The 16,805-nt window shown below is 48.7% G+C and overlaps 2 protein-coding genes across 3 annotated transcripts in view; one reads left to right on the forward strand and one right to left on the reverse strand.

Moving 5' to 3' along the window:
• The first annotated feature begins 1,076 nt into the window (after window positions 1–1,076).
• On the forward strand, window positions 1,077–6,287 carry RLBP1 (retinaldehyde binding protein 1). The gene is made up of 8 exons (XM_053954941.1): window positions 1,077–1,265; window positions 2,083–2,126; window positions 2,362–2,490; window positions 2,765–2,966; window positions 4,054–4,232; window positions 4,839–4,997; window positions 5,625–5,735; window positions 5,846–6,287. The coding sequence occupies exons 2-8, from the start codon at window positions 2,115–2,117 to the stop codon at window positions 6,002–6,004; spliced, it is 951 nt and encodes a 316-aa protein (XP_053810916.1). The 5' UTR covers window positions 1,077–1,265; window positions 2,083–2,114; the 3' UTR covers window positions 6,005–6,287.
• Window positions 6,288–8,323: 2,036 nt separating this feature from the next.
• ABHD2 (abhydrolase domain containing 2, acylglycerol lipase) overlaps window positions 8,324–16,805 on the reverse strand; it is a 37,425-nt gene continuing 28,943 nt past the window's right edge. For both annotated transcript variants that reach the window (XM_053954753.1, XM_053954752.1), the window contains exons 9-11: window positions 15,555–15,624; window positions 14,728–14,812; window positions 8,324–13,868 (exon numbers count right to left, since the gene is read on the reverse strand). In XM_053954753.1, the coding sequence (XP_053810728.1) occupies window positions 13,672–13,868; window positions 14,728–14,812; window positions 15,555–15,624 (352 nt within the window). In that variant the 3' untranslated portion in view covers window positions 8,324–13,671. The remainder of the gene's footprint in view (window positions 13,869–14,727; window positions 14,813–15,554; window positions 15,625–16,805) is intronic.

Raw genomic sequence — 16,805 nt, forward strand, 5'->3', positions numbered from 1 at the left:
AGCCTTGCACCAGGGCTGGTGTGGGAAGGGGATGGGAGGCTTGGGGGTCTCCTCTAAAGAGCAGTGCACACTGCCTCAGGCCACAGTGGCATTGCTCAGGGTTTTGGCACAGGTCTGAATTTTCCCTCAGCAGCACCCCAGCCTTTCATCTGGAGTCTCGTGCCTTCCTCCTTCTCCCTCCCTCACACTGGGGTCTCAGCTCCGCTTGCAGGACAGCCCTGTGTGGAAACCAAATCCGTAAATCCCAGAGGCCTTACAAAACATGCCTTGTGTAAGCTCCTTCAGCCCTGCTCTGGTGCTTAGCCTGGCCCTGCCAGCTCCCCAAAATCCCCATCATGGTAAGAGCCCGGCCAAGCTCCTCTCCTGGGCTTGAGCACAGCTCCATCCTCTCCACATCTTCACGCAGCTCCCACAACCCTTGACCCAAAGAATTAAGGCTGCAAGGGCTCTCCTGCCCTATGTAGCTTCAGCATGCTGGGGCAACCCAGAAAACCCATTTTGCCATCCTGCTGCACCCACATGTGGACTGACCTTTGTTTCTCCCATATCCCGGGGCTCCCCTCCCTTCTGGGTCTGTGGCATCTCCCTGGGAGTGGAATGGGTTCCAGTTCCCAGAGCTCCGAGCAGTCAATCATCACTTGAGGGCATTGTAGAAATTTTGCTCGTGTCTTTTTTTTTTTTTTAAAGCTGAAAGGGGTCTTGTATGGATGCTGGTTTGGGAGGCCTCATAGGGGAGGAATTGGAGAGCCCCAGAAGCATCCTCTGCCATAGACCCATCCTGCAGCCATACCCTGCCCACATGAATTCACAGCAGGATCTTGCCAGGGTTTTTGGGGCAGAAGCTGGGATCCTGCTCACCCTGGGGAGCAGGCTGGGATGGCAGGCTGCCCACCACCTGCCTCTCCCCCTGCCCCGTGCTAATGAGCGAGTTACACAACAAGGAGCTTTTATACTTTGCTAATCGGGTCCGGCACCCAGCCCGCCTCTCCACGCACGCTCCGGCTGGCGGTGGAGCCCCAGCTCCCTCTTTCCCTCTCCTCAGCTGCCTTTTGTAATGTTTTAATGGGGTTTCTTTCCTGGCCTGGGCTGACTTAATTACAAAGCTGCAGTGAGTTGATGCCTTGTGACGGTCTAATCCCAACCCGGTGACTCTACAAAGCTTTCTCCCGGCTTCCTCGCTGCTCCACTCCGGCCTCGCCATCCCCGCTTCCATCTCAGCTCTGTGCACTCACCTGCTGAGGACAGTTCAGCTTTTCCTCTTCCTGGTGAGTATCCAGGACATTTTTCAGCTGAAAGAACTGCATTGAAGACCATCATTCAGCCCTCACTCAACCTGCCACCTCCAGAGCTTGAATTGGTTTTGATGCCTGGAACAAGGGGACGCCTATCCCTTTCCCAGGAGGTGGAGGGAAAGAGGATGCCCCTGGGAAATGGATGAGCTGGAGCCAAGCATCCCTCACACAGCCTGGGCTTGGAGCTGGTGCTACAGACAGGCAGGGGTAGATGCTGGAGGCAGGATGAAGGCAGCCCTCCTCCTCGTGGATGGGAACAAGGTGTTTCATCCAGACTGTGTTGGAAAGATGGTGAGAGGTTTACAGTCCAGCCTGGCAGTTGGTGGAGCAGTGAGAACTGAGAGTTTGGGAAATACTTTGGGGATGAGTATTTATTTTGGTAATATTATTTATTTTGGTAGCAGAAATAAAAGGATGAGCTGGCTGCCTGGCCAAAGTTCGATGCTTGCCTCTGCCAGTGTGAAGGTGGTTTGAGACCACCTGGGTGAGCTCAGGCTGAGACGCTCCCAGCCCAAAGAGGAAAGGCAGAGGGAGAAAAACATGTGAAGGTATCAGATGATCAATACACAGATTTTTAAGCTGCTTTTGCAAACATCCCTGGTGTTTCTCCAGGCTGCTCAGCCTCCTCGGGCAGGCAGAGATGCAGGCAGTAGGTGATGGAGCTGAGGAGGGTTGGGGGTGTCCTCTGACCCACTTCTACCCCCGTCTGCGCAAGATGTCAGGGAATGGGGCATAAGGGGGGGCATGGAGACCATTTGGATCCATGCTGATTCCTCCTTCCCTCTGCCAGTGTCCTGCTGCCGACAGAAGACAGAGGACAACATGTCTGCAGTTGTGAGTAATGTCCCCACGCTGCCCCATCCTCTGGGCTCTGACCATGCCCTCCCTGCAGTGCTGGGATGGGGTGCACAGGGTGCACCTTAGTCCAAGCAGCACACAGTCCATCCCAACCCCAGTGCACTCCCTTGGGTTCATGTGTGGGGCCTCTCCCCTTCCCCGTAGCTCCCAAGGAGACTTGGGGAAGCTGGGGGGCTGTCTGGGGAGCCCCCACATCCTCTCCTCCCCCCAGACGGGCACGTTCCGGATCGTGTCGGAGGAGGAGCAGGCGCTGCGCTCCAAGCTGGAGCGCCTCACCACCAAGGACCACGGCCCCGTCTTTGGGAGGTGCGAGAAGATCCCCCCACACACCCTGCAGAAGGTGAGGCGGCTGTGGGGAACAGGGGGCAGCTGCAGCCCGAGGCTCCTGCTCCCCAGGGGCCAGAGGAGACTCTCGACTGCCTCTTGCACTGGGGGGGATGCACTTACCAAAATGTCTCCAAAGTGGGGGATTGAGTGACCCTGCCTCCGTAAGCTGGGATGCTGCAAGGAGCTTTACTGTCCTCCCCCAGATTTTGGGTGCCTCCACGACCCCCGGGGTGTTTTAGAATGTGTGTGTGTGTGGCATCACTGGGTCCCCTCTCTGCTCCCCCCAGGCAAAGGATGAGCTGAACGAGACGGAGGAGAAGAGGGAGGTGGCGGTGAAGGCGCTGCGGGAGCTGGTGCAGGAGCGGGCGGGCGGCGAGGACGTTTGCCAGAAGGTGGCTGAGAAGGTGCAGGAGAGGGACGACTCCTTCTTGCTCCGCTTCATCCGTGCTCGCAAGTTCGATGTCCACAGAGCCTATGACCTGCTGAAAGGTGGGGAGGGGTCCTGGGCTGTGATGCTGTGTGAGGATGAGGGTACACATCCCCCAGCAGCTCCCAGTCCTGTGCTGGTGCCTCCTAGCCCAGACTGGAATGTGCTGGCAGAGCAGGACTCTGACATGGGAAGGGAATGAAGGGAGGGGATAAATAGGAAAAGTCAGGGTTTGAAGAGAGGGAATGAATAGAAAAAGTCAGGGTTGAGGGGCTTGGAAGGAGTTGGGATGGGGAAGGAAATAAATGAGGCTGACACCAGGCATCCTGCAGCACCAGGACAGTTCCATTCCTTACAAGTTTACCCAAGCAAAATGGAAAAAACCCTCACAGCTGGCTTGGGCTTCATCCCCTTGAGACCCCCATGCCCTGTACATGCCCTACACTCCCCTCTCTGTACCCCTATAAGGAGCCAGTTCTGCACCCTCCTGATGCTTCTGTGCATGGTGCCTGGGGGGCTCTGCACCCCTGGGGCACCTCTAGGTCTGGGGACAGGTTGGGGTGCTTGTGGCACCCTCTCCTCACACTGAGAGTGACCCATTGGCATGGAGGGGGAGCAGAAGAGCAGCCCAGAGGGTGGCTGCTGACTGGAACCTGCCTGGCTCCAGCTCTGCTCTTCTTTGTGTTAGCTTATGGGATAATGAGTTGTAATTATCAGTGCTGGCTCTCAGACTAGCTGTTTTGTTTGCCTGCATTCTCCCAGGATGAAACTCCTTATTTTGTGCCTGCAGGGTGCCAAGAGAGGGTAGATGGGGGTTTTCACCCGAACAGGGAGGAAGGGGAGAAGGGAAATGAGAGGGGGAAATTACTTTTATCTACTTGTTAAGGTGTTGGAGAGAAAGCAGGTGTGGGAGGCTCCTGGCAAGGGGAGGGGTAACACCAAGCATGCTGGGGCTGGTCTGCTGCTGAGCTTCTCTTTCCTGCTTTGCTGGAGGAGACCTGACCCATGTGGGCCGCAGGCAGAGCTTTCCACAGCTCTCAGGCTCAGCACTGACATCTCACCATCATCAGCCTGTCCCGTTCTGGCAGCTCCCCCAGCTTCCCGAGGCTGGGAAAGCAGCCAGTTTTTCCAATTGTTGCCTCTCTCCAGGCTACGTGAACTTCCGCCAGCAGTACCCCGAGCTGTTTGACAACCTGAGCCCCGAGGCCGTGCGCAGCACCATCGAGGCCGGCTACCCCGGCATCCTGGCCAGCAGGGACAAGTACGGACGGGTGGTGATGCTCTTCAACATCGAGAACTGGGATTACGAGGAGATCACCTTCGATGAGGTGAGCCCAACTCAGAGGTTGCTCCCACAGCAGTGGTCCTGCTTTTGGGCTTGTCCCGCTCGGCACATCTGAGCACATGCTCCTTACACACACACGTGCATCCGTCCAGCCATGCAGGTGGAAGTAAATCTGTAGTCCTTAGAATTTATCCTTTGAGGGAGCCTGGGAGAGCATGGTCTACCCCAAAGGATGCAGTGCAAGATGCATGCCAAATTCAGGGTTTGCATCCCCCAGCCCATATAAGAGACCGCAGAAAGGCACCACACTGTTAAATCAAAGGCAGAGGAGGAAACCGAGGCCCAGGGATGGAAAAGGCTTCTTGGCAAAGAGGTTCCAAGCATGTAACTCACAGATTCTCATGGTTTCATTTTCTGCTCAGCTCTGAATCTGGTCTCAGTGTATCACTGATCCAGATCTGATGCTCATGACTTGAAAAGAGAATGTGGTCACCCCCTCCCTGCTCTGAAATCTGGGGGCTGGCTGTGACAAGCAGGCTGGAGTCCAACAGACCCTGGATAACACTCCATGGGACTCTTCCTGAGTACCCCCTAGGGTTATGGGAGGTGAGACCTCATACAAGACCCTGCTGTCTCTCCTCTCTATTAGATCCTTCGTGCCTATTGCATTATCTTGGAGAAGCTGCTGGAGAACGAAGAGACCCAGATCAATGGGTTCTGCATCATTGAGAACTTCAAGGGCTTCACCATGCAGCAGGCATCAGGGATCAAACCCTCTGAGCTCAAGAAGATGGTGGACATGCTGCAGGTGAGGTGGCAAAGTCTGCACCCAGCAGTGGCAGAGGGGACTCTGGGGAAGCAGAGAGCTCAGAGAAGGGAGGTGGCAGGGCTAGCAGGGTTTGGGATTGCCACCATGCTGGAACAATGAGAAAACATCGCAGAGAAGCTGTTCCCCATCACCCTCTCCCTAACTTGCCAGCTAATTGGCTTAACCCTGCAAAATATTCCCCACCCCATCTCCCTGCCTTCTCAAATGGCTGACCACTCCTTGCAGCATCCAAGGGCATGGCCTGGAGGGCTTTCCTCATGAGCCTCTCAGCCCAGCCTGGTCCAGGCTGGATGGAGACTCACAGGTACTCCAGGATTTCTGCCCTTGGACCAAATGCCAAAGACACTCGGCTCTTCCCAGGGAAGGTCCTTCTCATGGAGTGGGAGCAGTGAGCTGTCTGGGAGGTTCTTCAGCTCCCTGGTACTCCTGAGGCTGGGATGGTTGATCCTCTGGGTCAGAACAGAAAAGGGTCATCAAATAGAGAAGGGGACATGGAGCAAGGAGAGCCATGGCAGTGCTGGTGTATCCATTGCTGGATCTGGGCAAGATCTGAGCAAAGGTAAGGTCACCGTCTGTAACCACCCGTATCTGGGTTTGGGATCCTAGGACTCCTTCCCAGCGCGGTTCAAGGCCGTCCACTTCATCCACCAGCCTTGGTACTTCACCACCACCTACAACGTGGTCAAACCGTTCCTGAAGAGCAAACTGCTGGAGAGGGTGAGTGTGGGAAAGGGACCTGCAGGCCAAGGCATGTCCTTGGGTGAAACGGAGTGGCTGGGGAGAGCTGCCCTGGTCCTCTGCCGAGGGTCACTCCCATCTCCCTCCAGGTCTTTGTGCATGGCGAGGAGCTGGAATCCTTCTACCAGGAGATCGACGCTGACATCTTGCCAGCAGACTTTGGTGGCAACCTGCCCAAGTACGATGGCAAAGCAACTGCAGAGAAGCTCTTTGGGCCTCGCATCGAATCTGAGGACACGGCTCTCTAAAGCAGGAGCCTGCTGCACTCCCCTGTACCACAGCACCTGAGGTGGCCCTCTAACCCCAGCCACCTCCCTCCTGTAGCATTGGTTGAGTGACTGCTCGTGCTGAAGCACCCTGGGCGCGTTGCTCCACGCCTGTCCCTCCTGTCCTCGCTCCAGGCAGAGGGCTGTCCCTCCCAGGCACAGCATCCTTCCCTCCAGAGCTGGTGGAGAAAGGAGGCCACCAGCCCTCTCCCACAGCATTTCCTGGAGCTGCGAGGGGAGGACAGGAGAATGTCTGCTCTGGGAAGGGAGGGCTACAGTGAGGGAGAAATAAAGCGTTTAACAGCAGAGCTCTGCGGTCCCTCATGGTGAGGAACAGGGACACAGCTTTTTGGGTGTTGGCTGTGTTGCTGGTTCTAAGGAGATCAGGAGTACCAGCATTTGGCAGGAGACTCCTGTCCCCTCATCACTGACTACACTTTGGCAGTGGGACCAAGGATCTGCCCATCTCCATCCTCCCTGCATTCCAGATCAAGTCCCTTTCTTGCCTGAGAAAGGGCCCTCAGTTCTTTGTCATCTGCTCTAACCAGGGAAGAGAAAACAGATGCAAACAAAAACCCAATCAGTGTCCCATGTGGAGCTGTCTCTGCCTAATTCCTGCTTGGGCAGGGAGGAGAACAGAAGCTGCAGTAGCCGTTGAGACTAAGATATGCATTTCAATCACAAAACAATTGAAAGAAAAGCAGAATGTACCCTCCTAAATCCTTCAAAAGCCTCAGTACAGTTGTTTCTCCTAGCACTGCACTGTGAAAGGGAGCTCATTCAGGGAAGCCCCACCAAAAGTCACCACAGAGGGCAAAGGATGGTACCTGTGCAGCAAACAAGCTGCACCTGACACTAATTACACCTTAGGGTAATTCAGGTGGGGAAGAGGGAGGAATAAGTAGCTGTCCCAGGCAAGGGAGTCTGTTTTGGTTCATGAACCAGGCATCTCCTCCAAAGAGCCAACTGGGCACCCATTCCCAGACCATCTCCCCCCTTGGCCAGCAGCAGGGCTCAGAGAGGAACAAGTTCCTGGTCTCTGCCCAGGTTACCTTCTCCCTGAGCCTGGTCCCACAGTGGGTCCTGTCCCCTCTCCCAGCTCCACACAGGTCCTTTTCATCAGCCAGATTAGCCCCCCCCACCCAAAGCTGGCTGAGGTGGAGGGTGCTGACAAGAGCCACATTCATCAGGGCACTGGCTCAGGCACAAACCAAACAGGACAGCAGCTCTGAAGCCACAGGGAGGACAGGGTCTGTCTGGGGTTAGATGTTTGCTCCAGCCTTAGCTGCTTGCTGAGTCCATGTATGGAGAGTCCCAAAGCCTGAGGCTGTGGCAACCTTGTGGAAGAGTCCAGAGACAGAGCAAAAGGCACTTCTCCACCTCCTTTGGCTCCTTTCTGTACATGGAGCCATCCCAAGGAAACCACGTGTGACAACCCTGCAAGCATCAGGCCAGTGCAAACACAACAGCACAGCTTGCCTGGGAGGCAGAGCAATTGCAGCTTGTGGAAACAGAACAAGGAAAAAAAAACCTATCCACACAGATAGGAGTGTCATATTGCTGCCCCAGGGGGTTAGACTGGGATAGTCACAGCTCTTGGGAGGTGCCTGTGGCTGCTCACCACTCCTGTGACAATTTGTCAGCCAGCAGCTTGCTTTGATGGGGAGACAGAGAACAGCACAGCAGAGCTGAGAGCAGAGTGACTGACCAAGGCAGGAAGGAGTTCTGAAGTGGATCTAACCACTAACTCACAACAGCCAATAAATTACAGATGAAGCCCACTGTGTCCCACAAAGCACCCAGTCCAGCTGCCCCAGCAGGTCACCAGTCCCAGTTACCCTCCACAACTCCCTCCCTTGGGCTGTAGGTAATAAACCACACAGTGGAGAGTTGTCAGGGGCAGCTGAGCAGTGCTTTTGCCAGGGCTTTTGTATGCTCTAGGCTCGAAGATGTCACTGTCCTGGCCAGAGATGCTGGTTTGTGTTTCTTCTGCCAGCAGCTCAAAGATTAAGAAATGCACTTGCTCTCACAGAGGGAAAAATGACATATGTTCTATTCCACTGGCAAAAATAACTCCTTTTCAGTAGTTTCATGGCAGATGTGCTTTTTTAAGCCAATGCTACACCCATTCTCCATGAGAGTGGCATCAAAGATCTCTTCTTGGCCAGAAGACAAAAAGGACACAGGAAAGGCTTGAGCACCACGAGTGCTTGTATCACCTGCCCCCCAGCCAGCTCCCCAAGCTGGGCCTCAGAGAAGACTGAGAGCCTCTGCCAACATATGGAACTTCACACACTGGCACTAGCTGTAGCACTGACTTCAATAAGTCCTTTATTTTTAAATAAAGAAACCCCACTGAATCAAAGATAACAAAATTACATTTTGTTTTGCAATGACTTCCATTTTACACCACACAAGAACAAAAATTAAAGAAAAAATCAAAGACAGTTTTATATATATTTATATATAATTTTAAAGGTAAACATCAGCAGATATAGAAAAATTGCATTGCTAGTTGCAAATCATCTCCCCTGCAGCTCTCAGCTCCAGAGAATCTGACTCAGAACATGGCAGCAGGGAGGGTGTCTCAATATACAGGCTTCTTTAGGGCAGCATTTAGAGATAGTTACAGAATATAATTTTGCCAAATTGAAAATATTTTCATAGTCAACTGCTCACCGAGAACACTGGAAATCGCTCTGCCTGTTCTAACACAGCTGCATGAGAAAAACAAGGGCACAGGTCTCCTCTCCCCAAGCTCTTTACACACCTTTTTGTCTAGGAACTTTCAGAGAAAGAGGTTATGCTTTCTCAAGAAGAATGATTAGAGATCTGTCACTAGGAATTACAGTCAAGCTATCATGTAGCAATGACACAATATGCCCCTTTGGAAAGTTGTTGACTTGGGCAAAGCAGTAGGATTTGGTTATAACAAATACAAATGGATTTTATTTGGCTTTTTTTAAAGACTTTCCAGTTGGCAGGGACCATGAGATGGGTCAATATCCCAGCAGAACTATAGTGGAGATCCAAGAAGAAAATCCCATATCTCCTCTCTGGTCATGCAAGAACTTGGATTCCAATGGAAGCTGGTCAGTCAGACCAGAGCAAAGGGGCTTTGTGCCACCTTGTACAGATGTTCAGCATAACTCCAGAGACCTTCCCAGCAGAGCATAGGAAGCTGGCAACTGCTCTGACTCATTGGTGGCACTTGTGCCTAAGCTCCCCTGACAGCTGAGGAAGCCCAGCCAGTGTCACTCCCACTGCCAGTGAGAAGAGGGTACAGAAACAGGGCACCCTCCCTTGGGCTGGTGCTGCTCTGAGGCATTCTAAGCTTGGAGAAAAATCATAAAGTCAAGAAGGGCTGTTTGCTTTTCACCTAGAAGCCATGGAAGAGACACTGCTTTGAGTCACTGTGGCTCCAGCACCTTCCCAAATGAACCAACCCACATCAGGGATACGGACACATGGATTATGACTCAAGCCAGAAACGAGATGTTCTTTACAATGACTTACACAGGCAGCACAAGGCTTAGGCCTTCTCTGGTCTCACAAAAAAAAAAAAAAACAAAAAAAAAACAAAACAAAAAAAAAAACCCTGAAGGATTTCATTAAGCTTTAGACAAGCATAGTACTTCCAGAAAAACTTGGAAGCAATCCAGGTGACTAAACTGGCAATTACGTCCTGAAGATGGTACTCTCTGCTCTTTCCTTTGAGATATAGCCACTTGAGCAATTTACCTCCAGCTGTGCTGCTAGAGTGTTAATAGACAAAAACTTTGGGTTTGCAAGATAACAAGTCCCATATTAAACAAAGCAAACCCTGCTTCTATGACTCAATTCCTACCGCTAAAGGAACAGAGACCTGAAAGTGATCCACTGCTTATATACATTGTTATTTTCAGCCTTGAAACTGACTGTAGCCAGTTGTAGGCTGCCCATAAAGGTCCTTGAAGTCAGCACTCAGTTGTGCTGTGTGCATCACTGGTGTGTCTCAGTAATAGTGTCTGAAAATTCATTTACCAAAAAGCAAAGCCCCAAAAGCTCTGACAGAGCTGTTACTGAAGTCTCTAGATATGCTGATGTCAAGGGAGGAGGAGGAAAAGGGCAAGGCACCACGTGTCAAAGGGCTGTGGTCTAGGAACTTGTGACAGACCCAGGACAGATGACACACAGGTAGCTTGGCTAAATTCAGTACTGGAGTTAATAGTTCCCAACATTTTTACTTAATGCCCTGTCTTTCTAACTCATATCTTCATAAACAGGAACTGCAGAAAAACACTCAGGAAAAGGATTGCAGGGAAGTTCACTGTTTGCCTTTACAGTGCAACTACAACACTGCCAGACTCACCTGAAAACACCTTGATTTAGAACAAAGGGACAGTGAAAAATGCTGGCAGAGCTCTTGTAGTGGAAGCTGAAGTTCCTTGTGTTCAGTCAGAGCAAGTCTGAGCTGCTTATTTATCATCTTCAGATATCTCCAGAAAAATGGCAAAGGTGATGGTTGGACCAGCCTAACCATCAAAGAGTAATTGTTCTGCAACTTGCTGTCTGATTGAGAGGGTCCTCAGGGTTCATGTTCAAGTGCTACTTACATTCAGTGATGGGGAAGGTGTGCTTACCATGAGACCACCCATGGAAGAGCTCTCCTAACGATTTTTCTAATCCCAGTTTGAAACTAAGCAGGGCACATGTCAGATTCACCATGCTGTAATCATGAACTGCTCTATCAGACCACACTGCAATGATCTACAAGTGCACACTTCAGCAGCCTCATGTGTTTTGACAAGAGATGAAAGACTTCACCTCTAAGACTGAAAAATTCAGACTGCATTTAAGGCTGGGTTCACTGGGCAAATAAAGACCACCTAGCCACATAACAAGAATAGTATTGCCTTCTTTTGGGAGAGAAGAGTATTTCAGATTAGGACTGTACAAAGCCACATGTATCACTAGGTATCAATTATACATCATTGTCAGTAGCAAGATTTAATACATAATTTAGATAACATGAACTGCAGCTTAATTCTCTCCTAGTTCCCCAAGACCTCTAAGTGACTGCTGCAAGTCTGACTACAAGTCTTGCTTTGAAAGAAGCAAAGAAGCATCACATTTGTTGAGATGGAGATAACAGTTTTTTTTTTGTTGTTTTTTTTTTTTTACACTGCTTCCACCTACAGGCTTAATAAGCTGAACCTCAAGCTCCAGAAACCTTGCACAAAAAAGCCACAACGAAAGCTGTCCTTCCCCAGATAAACCAGACTCAGTCAAGTCACAAGTGATTGGAACAGTTTCAAATTCAAGATCAAAACCAGGGCAAAGGAGCAAGACAGAGATTCACGGTACTTCTTTAGTGGAGAGTTTCAGAAAGTCCACAGCATTGGCACTGCTGAAGTATGAAGGCTTGGGTTTGTGGGGTAGGAAGGAGTACTTCTCAGAAAGGCTCTCCAAGTTTAAAGAAAAATCTCTACTTGATTAGACAAAGCTACAGCTCCTCCTGCTTTGATAACTGTCCAGTTGCTCACCTCATTTTGGGAGACTTAGACACCTAAATTTATACTGTATCTACTTGATGTGTACATGTGTTGTTTACACTCCACTTCTGCTGAAGTGAGAAGATATTTAAGTCATACCCAATGAATATTACATGAACACTACTTAAGCAAAAAAACCCCGAAATGTCTTTTATGACATACTTTAGTGATGCAGTATGAATAAGAACATAACACAGAGACAAGATATCCATCAGCTAAGAATATCCTTGCTAACTGATGCCCTAAAATAGTTCTTAAGGAACAGCTACTAGCACAGCCAAATCTTGCTGTAGCTTTACTTAGTTTCATCTTCTCTTTGAAGAAAAAAAAAGAAGCCCAGATTTACTGACTAGGAGAAATGTGCAGATATCCACAGTTCATCATGGATCACAGGCCAAGGTGTTTGGCCTAAGGCAAATGAAAGGAATTTCCTGATATGACAATGCATCTTTGCTACAATAGTTAATTATTGCTTTATTCAAATGAAACCCCACCTACTCAACCTACTGAAGTTCAGGGACAGGGCAGTCCAGCAGGCTTGTTCCCCAGGTTTGTTGTTACCAGACTGAAGACTTGCAGCTTGTTTCACCCTTAAGCTATAAATTAAAGTGCCTGGAACACAGACCAAGGCTGAAGCAATAAAGTGCTGATGAGGGAAGTTTTGACAGGAAAAAAGAACTTCACTGACACTGTGATAAAGAAACCCTATGGATGGATTAATGACACTACAATACTGAGAGAACAAACAGTAAGGAAAAAAAAAAAGATTTTTACCACTAGTTTCAGTCTCCAGATTGTCATGGGACAACTTTCCTTTAATAACTATCTTGGCACAGACCATAGCTGCCACTTGAGGGAAAAGCACAGGTGAGTAGCCAGCTTTCCTGCAAACAGCTTTCACACTTCACTTTGCACATTAGAACTAGAAGGGGATGTCTGGTTGTGGAAAATAAATTCTAGTGAGAAAGAGCCCAGTGTCTTACTGGAGCCAGTAATCCTACAGCATTACACAGATCTGGAAGTAGTCAGCCATGCAAAGATGACATTTCAGTTGCACAGGGCTGGGGACACCAATTCCACATCAACTGTAAGGCAAGTCATGTGCCTCAAACCCACTTGATGCTCTGAAAGTGAACAGGAAGTATTTTGGTATTATTTACCCTGACATAAGGGGAGTAAATCTAAATAGATACACCCTACTCCTCCACCAATTTATCCCTAAGAGAGTACAATAACTCTCCATAAAATAGTCTTTCAAGCAAATTGAGCAAATTGAGAAGAAATCCTGCAGATTCTTAATCATGGGTTTCCATTTGAAAGCCAGAGCCAGCTTTAAAAAAACCCAGGTCAAACAAAGAATCCAGTACTGAAAAGAGAACAGTATTTAAAAAGAGGCAAAGATGACAAGAAGGTGACTGATCAGGTCCTGAAGTGAGAACATGTTTACATAGAAACATTAACTGGCATTACCAGGCTGCAGCTTTTCTCTACTTGGAGACGCAGCACAAAGCCAGCCCAATCCACTCACACCTCAAGCATGGAGAAGTTGAATAAAGTGATTCACTTGTGCAAGTGCATTCCTAGGTGCTAAAAGGTTTCCCTTGAGATGGTGCAAAGCTGACACTACACTTGCAGTCAGGCATCTGTTTTTTCAAGCCACACTGTAGTGACTTACAGGCTGAACCACACACTGGCTTGTGGCTTCGTACAGGGATTTTCCAGCACCCAGACGAGAAAAGAGCCACAGTCATCCCATCATCTACACCTAAAGTGCTGCAGATCAAATTTTTGACCAGCAGGTAAAGAGATTTTGACATGTGAAACTTCTGCTATATTAGAGCAAGCAGTCTTTAGCTCAGTAGCCCTGTAACAAGCTACAGACAGCAACCCAATTCTTCAAGCAGAGCAGTAAATTACAAATCCGCATGACTGGATATCCAAAGAGGTTCTGACCAGATGTTAACCTCTTCTTTAACTCAATTTTGGAAAAACACATGGTGATCAAACCCCAGCCACAGGATATCAAGGAGAATGGAAACCTGAAGCAGCAGGTGAGGGAACAAGATGTTCCCAAACAGAGAGATATACTGAAGTGATCCAGAGTCTTTGGGTTGATTACTCCTGGCCAGACACAGCCTGCTCAGCATCTGAGCAGTGAGGCTTTGTCTTCTCCCACTGGCAGATGGCATTGGCATACTGTACCACAAGCTTATCCATCCAGGTAAGAGGTTCTGGGAACAGCACAGACCCCTCAAAAAATCCCAGGTGGCCTCCATGAAGGGGCAGCACATGCATGACATTCTCTTTTTTCTCTGTAAAAGAAAAAGAGGCAGAAAGTTCCAGTATAACATCTTCAAGCTGAGAATGAAAGCATCGTGAGTTGCCAGGACAAAGGCTGCCCAAGAGGTGCTGCTGACTGGGCCCTAACAGCAATACCTGTACTGCTGTAAAATGGTCATTCTTTAACAAATGAGCACTTTTAACTCACATCCACTGGAACCAGGTCTGCTTGCATGATGCCAAGCTGCACCAAGCTCTATCAGTGCATCAGCCATCTTGGTGCATGGACAGTAAAAAACTCTGAGCTTGCTTCTGTCTGAAAGCAGCTGAGGATAAATTCTCTGCTCACAGCCTCTGACCAGGAAAAGAATGAACCCTGCTTCCCTCCCTGTGCACCCACTCTTTGTGTGATGAAGCAGCAGCAGCTCCCTCTTCTGAGCTTCTAAGGGTAGCTGAAGCTACACTTGTTTGAAGACAGACAGCTCAACTCCTTTCAAGGGAGAGATCCCAGTTCGGTGGCAAGTGACAGAGCCATGCACACACTGTCCCCATTTCATCAGCAAAGGGGAGTTATCTGTGCTTCATCCAGACTGTCACTACCACCCATCTTCCTACTAAATCCCAGTGAGCAATGAAGAAACCTTTTTCATTCTTGAATGAAACCCACTGCTATCAACAGAAGCAACAGGTGCCTGAAAGGACTGAGGCTCTTCCTGCTCGGGGTTAGCCTTGTTAGTTCTAGCAATTGGTGACTTAAAGAGGCTTAGCACACCTCCCACAGCATCACAGATGTAAGGAGGCAAGTCAACCTTTGAAATCAGGAATTGTGATGTGGTAAGCTAGCTGTAGGTACACAAATATGCCCAGCTTGAAGAGACTGTTTCAGCATACCTGAAAGAGCTCTTGGAATTGATAGAAGACTCTCATGAACAAGAGGGTCATCAGCAGCATTAACCAACAGAAGAGGAACATAGATCTGCACCAGGAAACATGACATGAAAAGAAAAAAAAAAAAAAACAAAACAGAAAGGGGTTAGTATTTGAATGTCATCTACCAACTGTAAAAGTATCTTAGCATAATTCAATTAAGATCTCTTATTTCAGAGTTAATTTTTTCCTCTAACCCAATTGTAAGAAAGAGGCAGAGAGCAAACAGACTGAGTCCCCATTCTTAGAATTGAAATAACTACACCCTTTTTTCACTCTGCATTTCTCTGCACATCAGGCAGCTATTGCCAGCTCTGTTATGGACACCTTGGTTCAAGTCCAGGAAACTCCCTTGGAACATCTCCATTCTCTGGTTCAGTAGAAAAAGGAGGAATTGATCTCAGTTACACTTTGGCAAAACTTTGCTCAAGCATCTGCCTGTCAGTGTCCTGAGTCTCTTCCATAGAATCCAGTAGGCCTTTCTTCCTTGAAGGTGCAGGCTCAATGCAGGCACCCATTTCCCACTTTATCCTCATACACTCAGAGCAGTTCAGCTGAATGTGTGGTTTTGTCTCCATCTCTCGGGTGCTATCACCTGCCAGAGTTATGTGCACTTAAGAGCCCAGAGAATTTAGCCCCAGTGTTAGAGGTAGCAAGATCTGAAATCCCACTCCAATATACTGTGCCTGATTATTCCTGAAAATCCCAGCTAAGACATCTGCAGGTATCAACAAAAGAAACCACAGAGTATTTTCCTTCCAGTGCAAGAGCAGTCTGCTGCAAGAGCTTACCCTGTGCAAGTAATGCAGGCAACTTTCTTCTTCATAGTACTCCTTCAGTGAGCTGTAGCCATGGAATTTCCTGAAATAGAGCAGACTGTCACTAGTATCACCTGTTTCAGTCATGTCACTATTACTTTTAAGTGAGGACACGTGCAGAAACAGGAATGATGACTCAATTTCCATAGACAACTTTTTAAATACCCAGTCTCTTTGCAAAACCCTTTGGCAGCACATGCCTTGATTTTTTCTCTGCCTTCTCAAACATTCTGAGAGCATGGGCAAGTCAAACATGCCAACTGACGACCAGCAGCCTTTCAGGGTGTTAAAACACCCAGCTTCACTTAATTGTACATGTGGATGAAAGACAGTTAGGGTCTTGTTCATCTTTCCCTAAAAGTATTTTCAAATACAAACCCAGCACAGCTTATAAACCTCAAATTTGCTGGACAAGTTCCCCAGAATTCACTGTGGTCCTACTTTGCCAAAACCCTTCACACCATCCCAAACCAAGAATTCAGTAAGCCTATATTCAAGTGCCTTTTTGTTTACTATAAGGGACAACATAGCTGTTGGTCCAAACTAGAAAGGCCTCAGGGACGGAGGACAAGCAGCAAGCAGGAAGATTTCCCAAGGAATGTTTGTTTTATAAGCAGCCAACCATACTCCTGGTTTGCCAAAAGTGTCATAGCTTTTTAGCTAACACTTTACAGCTTTAGTTTGGAAAGGGTCAATGCCTGATACAGAACATGCCATGGTATGAACACTGCCACTTAAAGTGCTGTGTTGTTGTCAAGGACACAGGCAGTAACAGGCTACTGCTTATTAAAGCAGAGCACTTAATTAGGTGTTAGTATGACAAAGGCTGCATTATCTCAGCCAGCCCTACTGTCTATTGAGAAAGCAGAAGTGTTTTATGGGGAGAAGACTTTTCAAACAGAGTAAGGAAATCCAGGAGCAGTTCTGAGCTTCTTTCCACATTCCCCTTTTTTGCTGCTAGAGCTTGGCAGCAGAGCTGGCCTCTTCCTCCCTCAGTGGAAGGTAGGAAGGTGTTGCAGGTTCAGGTGTTACCAATAAATAAATGCCTCCTGGATGATTTTAAAGAAGATGTGACTGTTAACAATAAGTTTGTGTTTTTCCCCTCCTCTAAATTTTCTTTAATGTGGAGGCAAGCAAGAATTTGAAGTTGTGTGCACTGTATTTCAGCAGACTCCTACAGGCACAGCAAGAGGCATGCAAGAGCAACACTGGTAAGAGAAGGTA

The sequence above is a fragment of the Vidua chalybeata genome, chromosome 13 (genome assembly GCF_026979565.1).
Source record: "Vidua chalybeata isolate OUT-0048 chromosome 13, bVidCha1 merged haplotype, whole genome shotgun sequence".
NCBI classification, from domain to species: domain Eukaryota; kingdom Metazoa; phylum Chordata; class Aves; order Passeriformes; family Viduidae; genus Vidua; species Vidua chalybeata.

What these genes read in the sequence shown, in the direction of transcription:
- RLBP1 (XM_053954941.1), top strand. An exon ending in AGCCTATGACCTGCTGAAAG is followed by an intron (nt 2,967 to 4,053) that starts GTGGGGAGGGGT and finishes GCCTCTCTCCAG; the next exon opens with GCTACGTGAACTTCCGCCAG. An exon ending in AGATGGTGGACATGCTGCAG is followed by an intron (nt 4,998 to 5,624) that starts GTGAGGTGGCAA and finishes TTGGGATCCTAG; the next exon opens with GACTCCTTCCCAGCGCGGTT.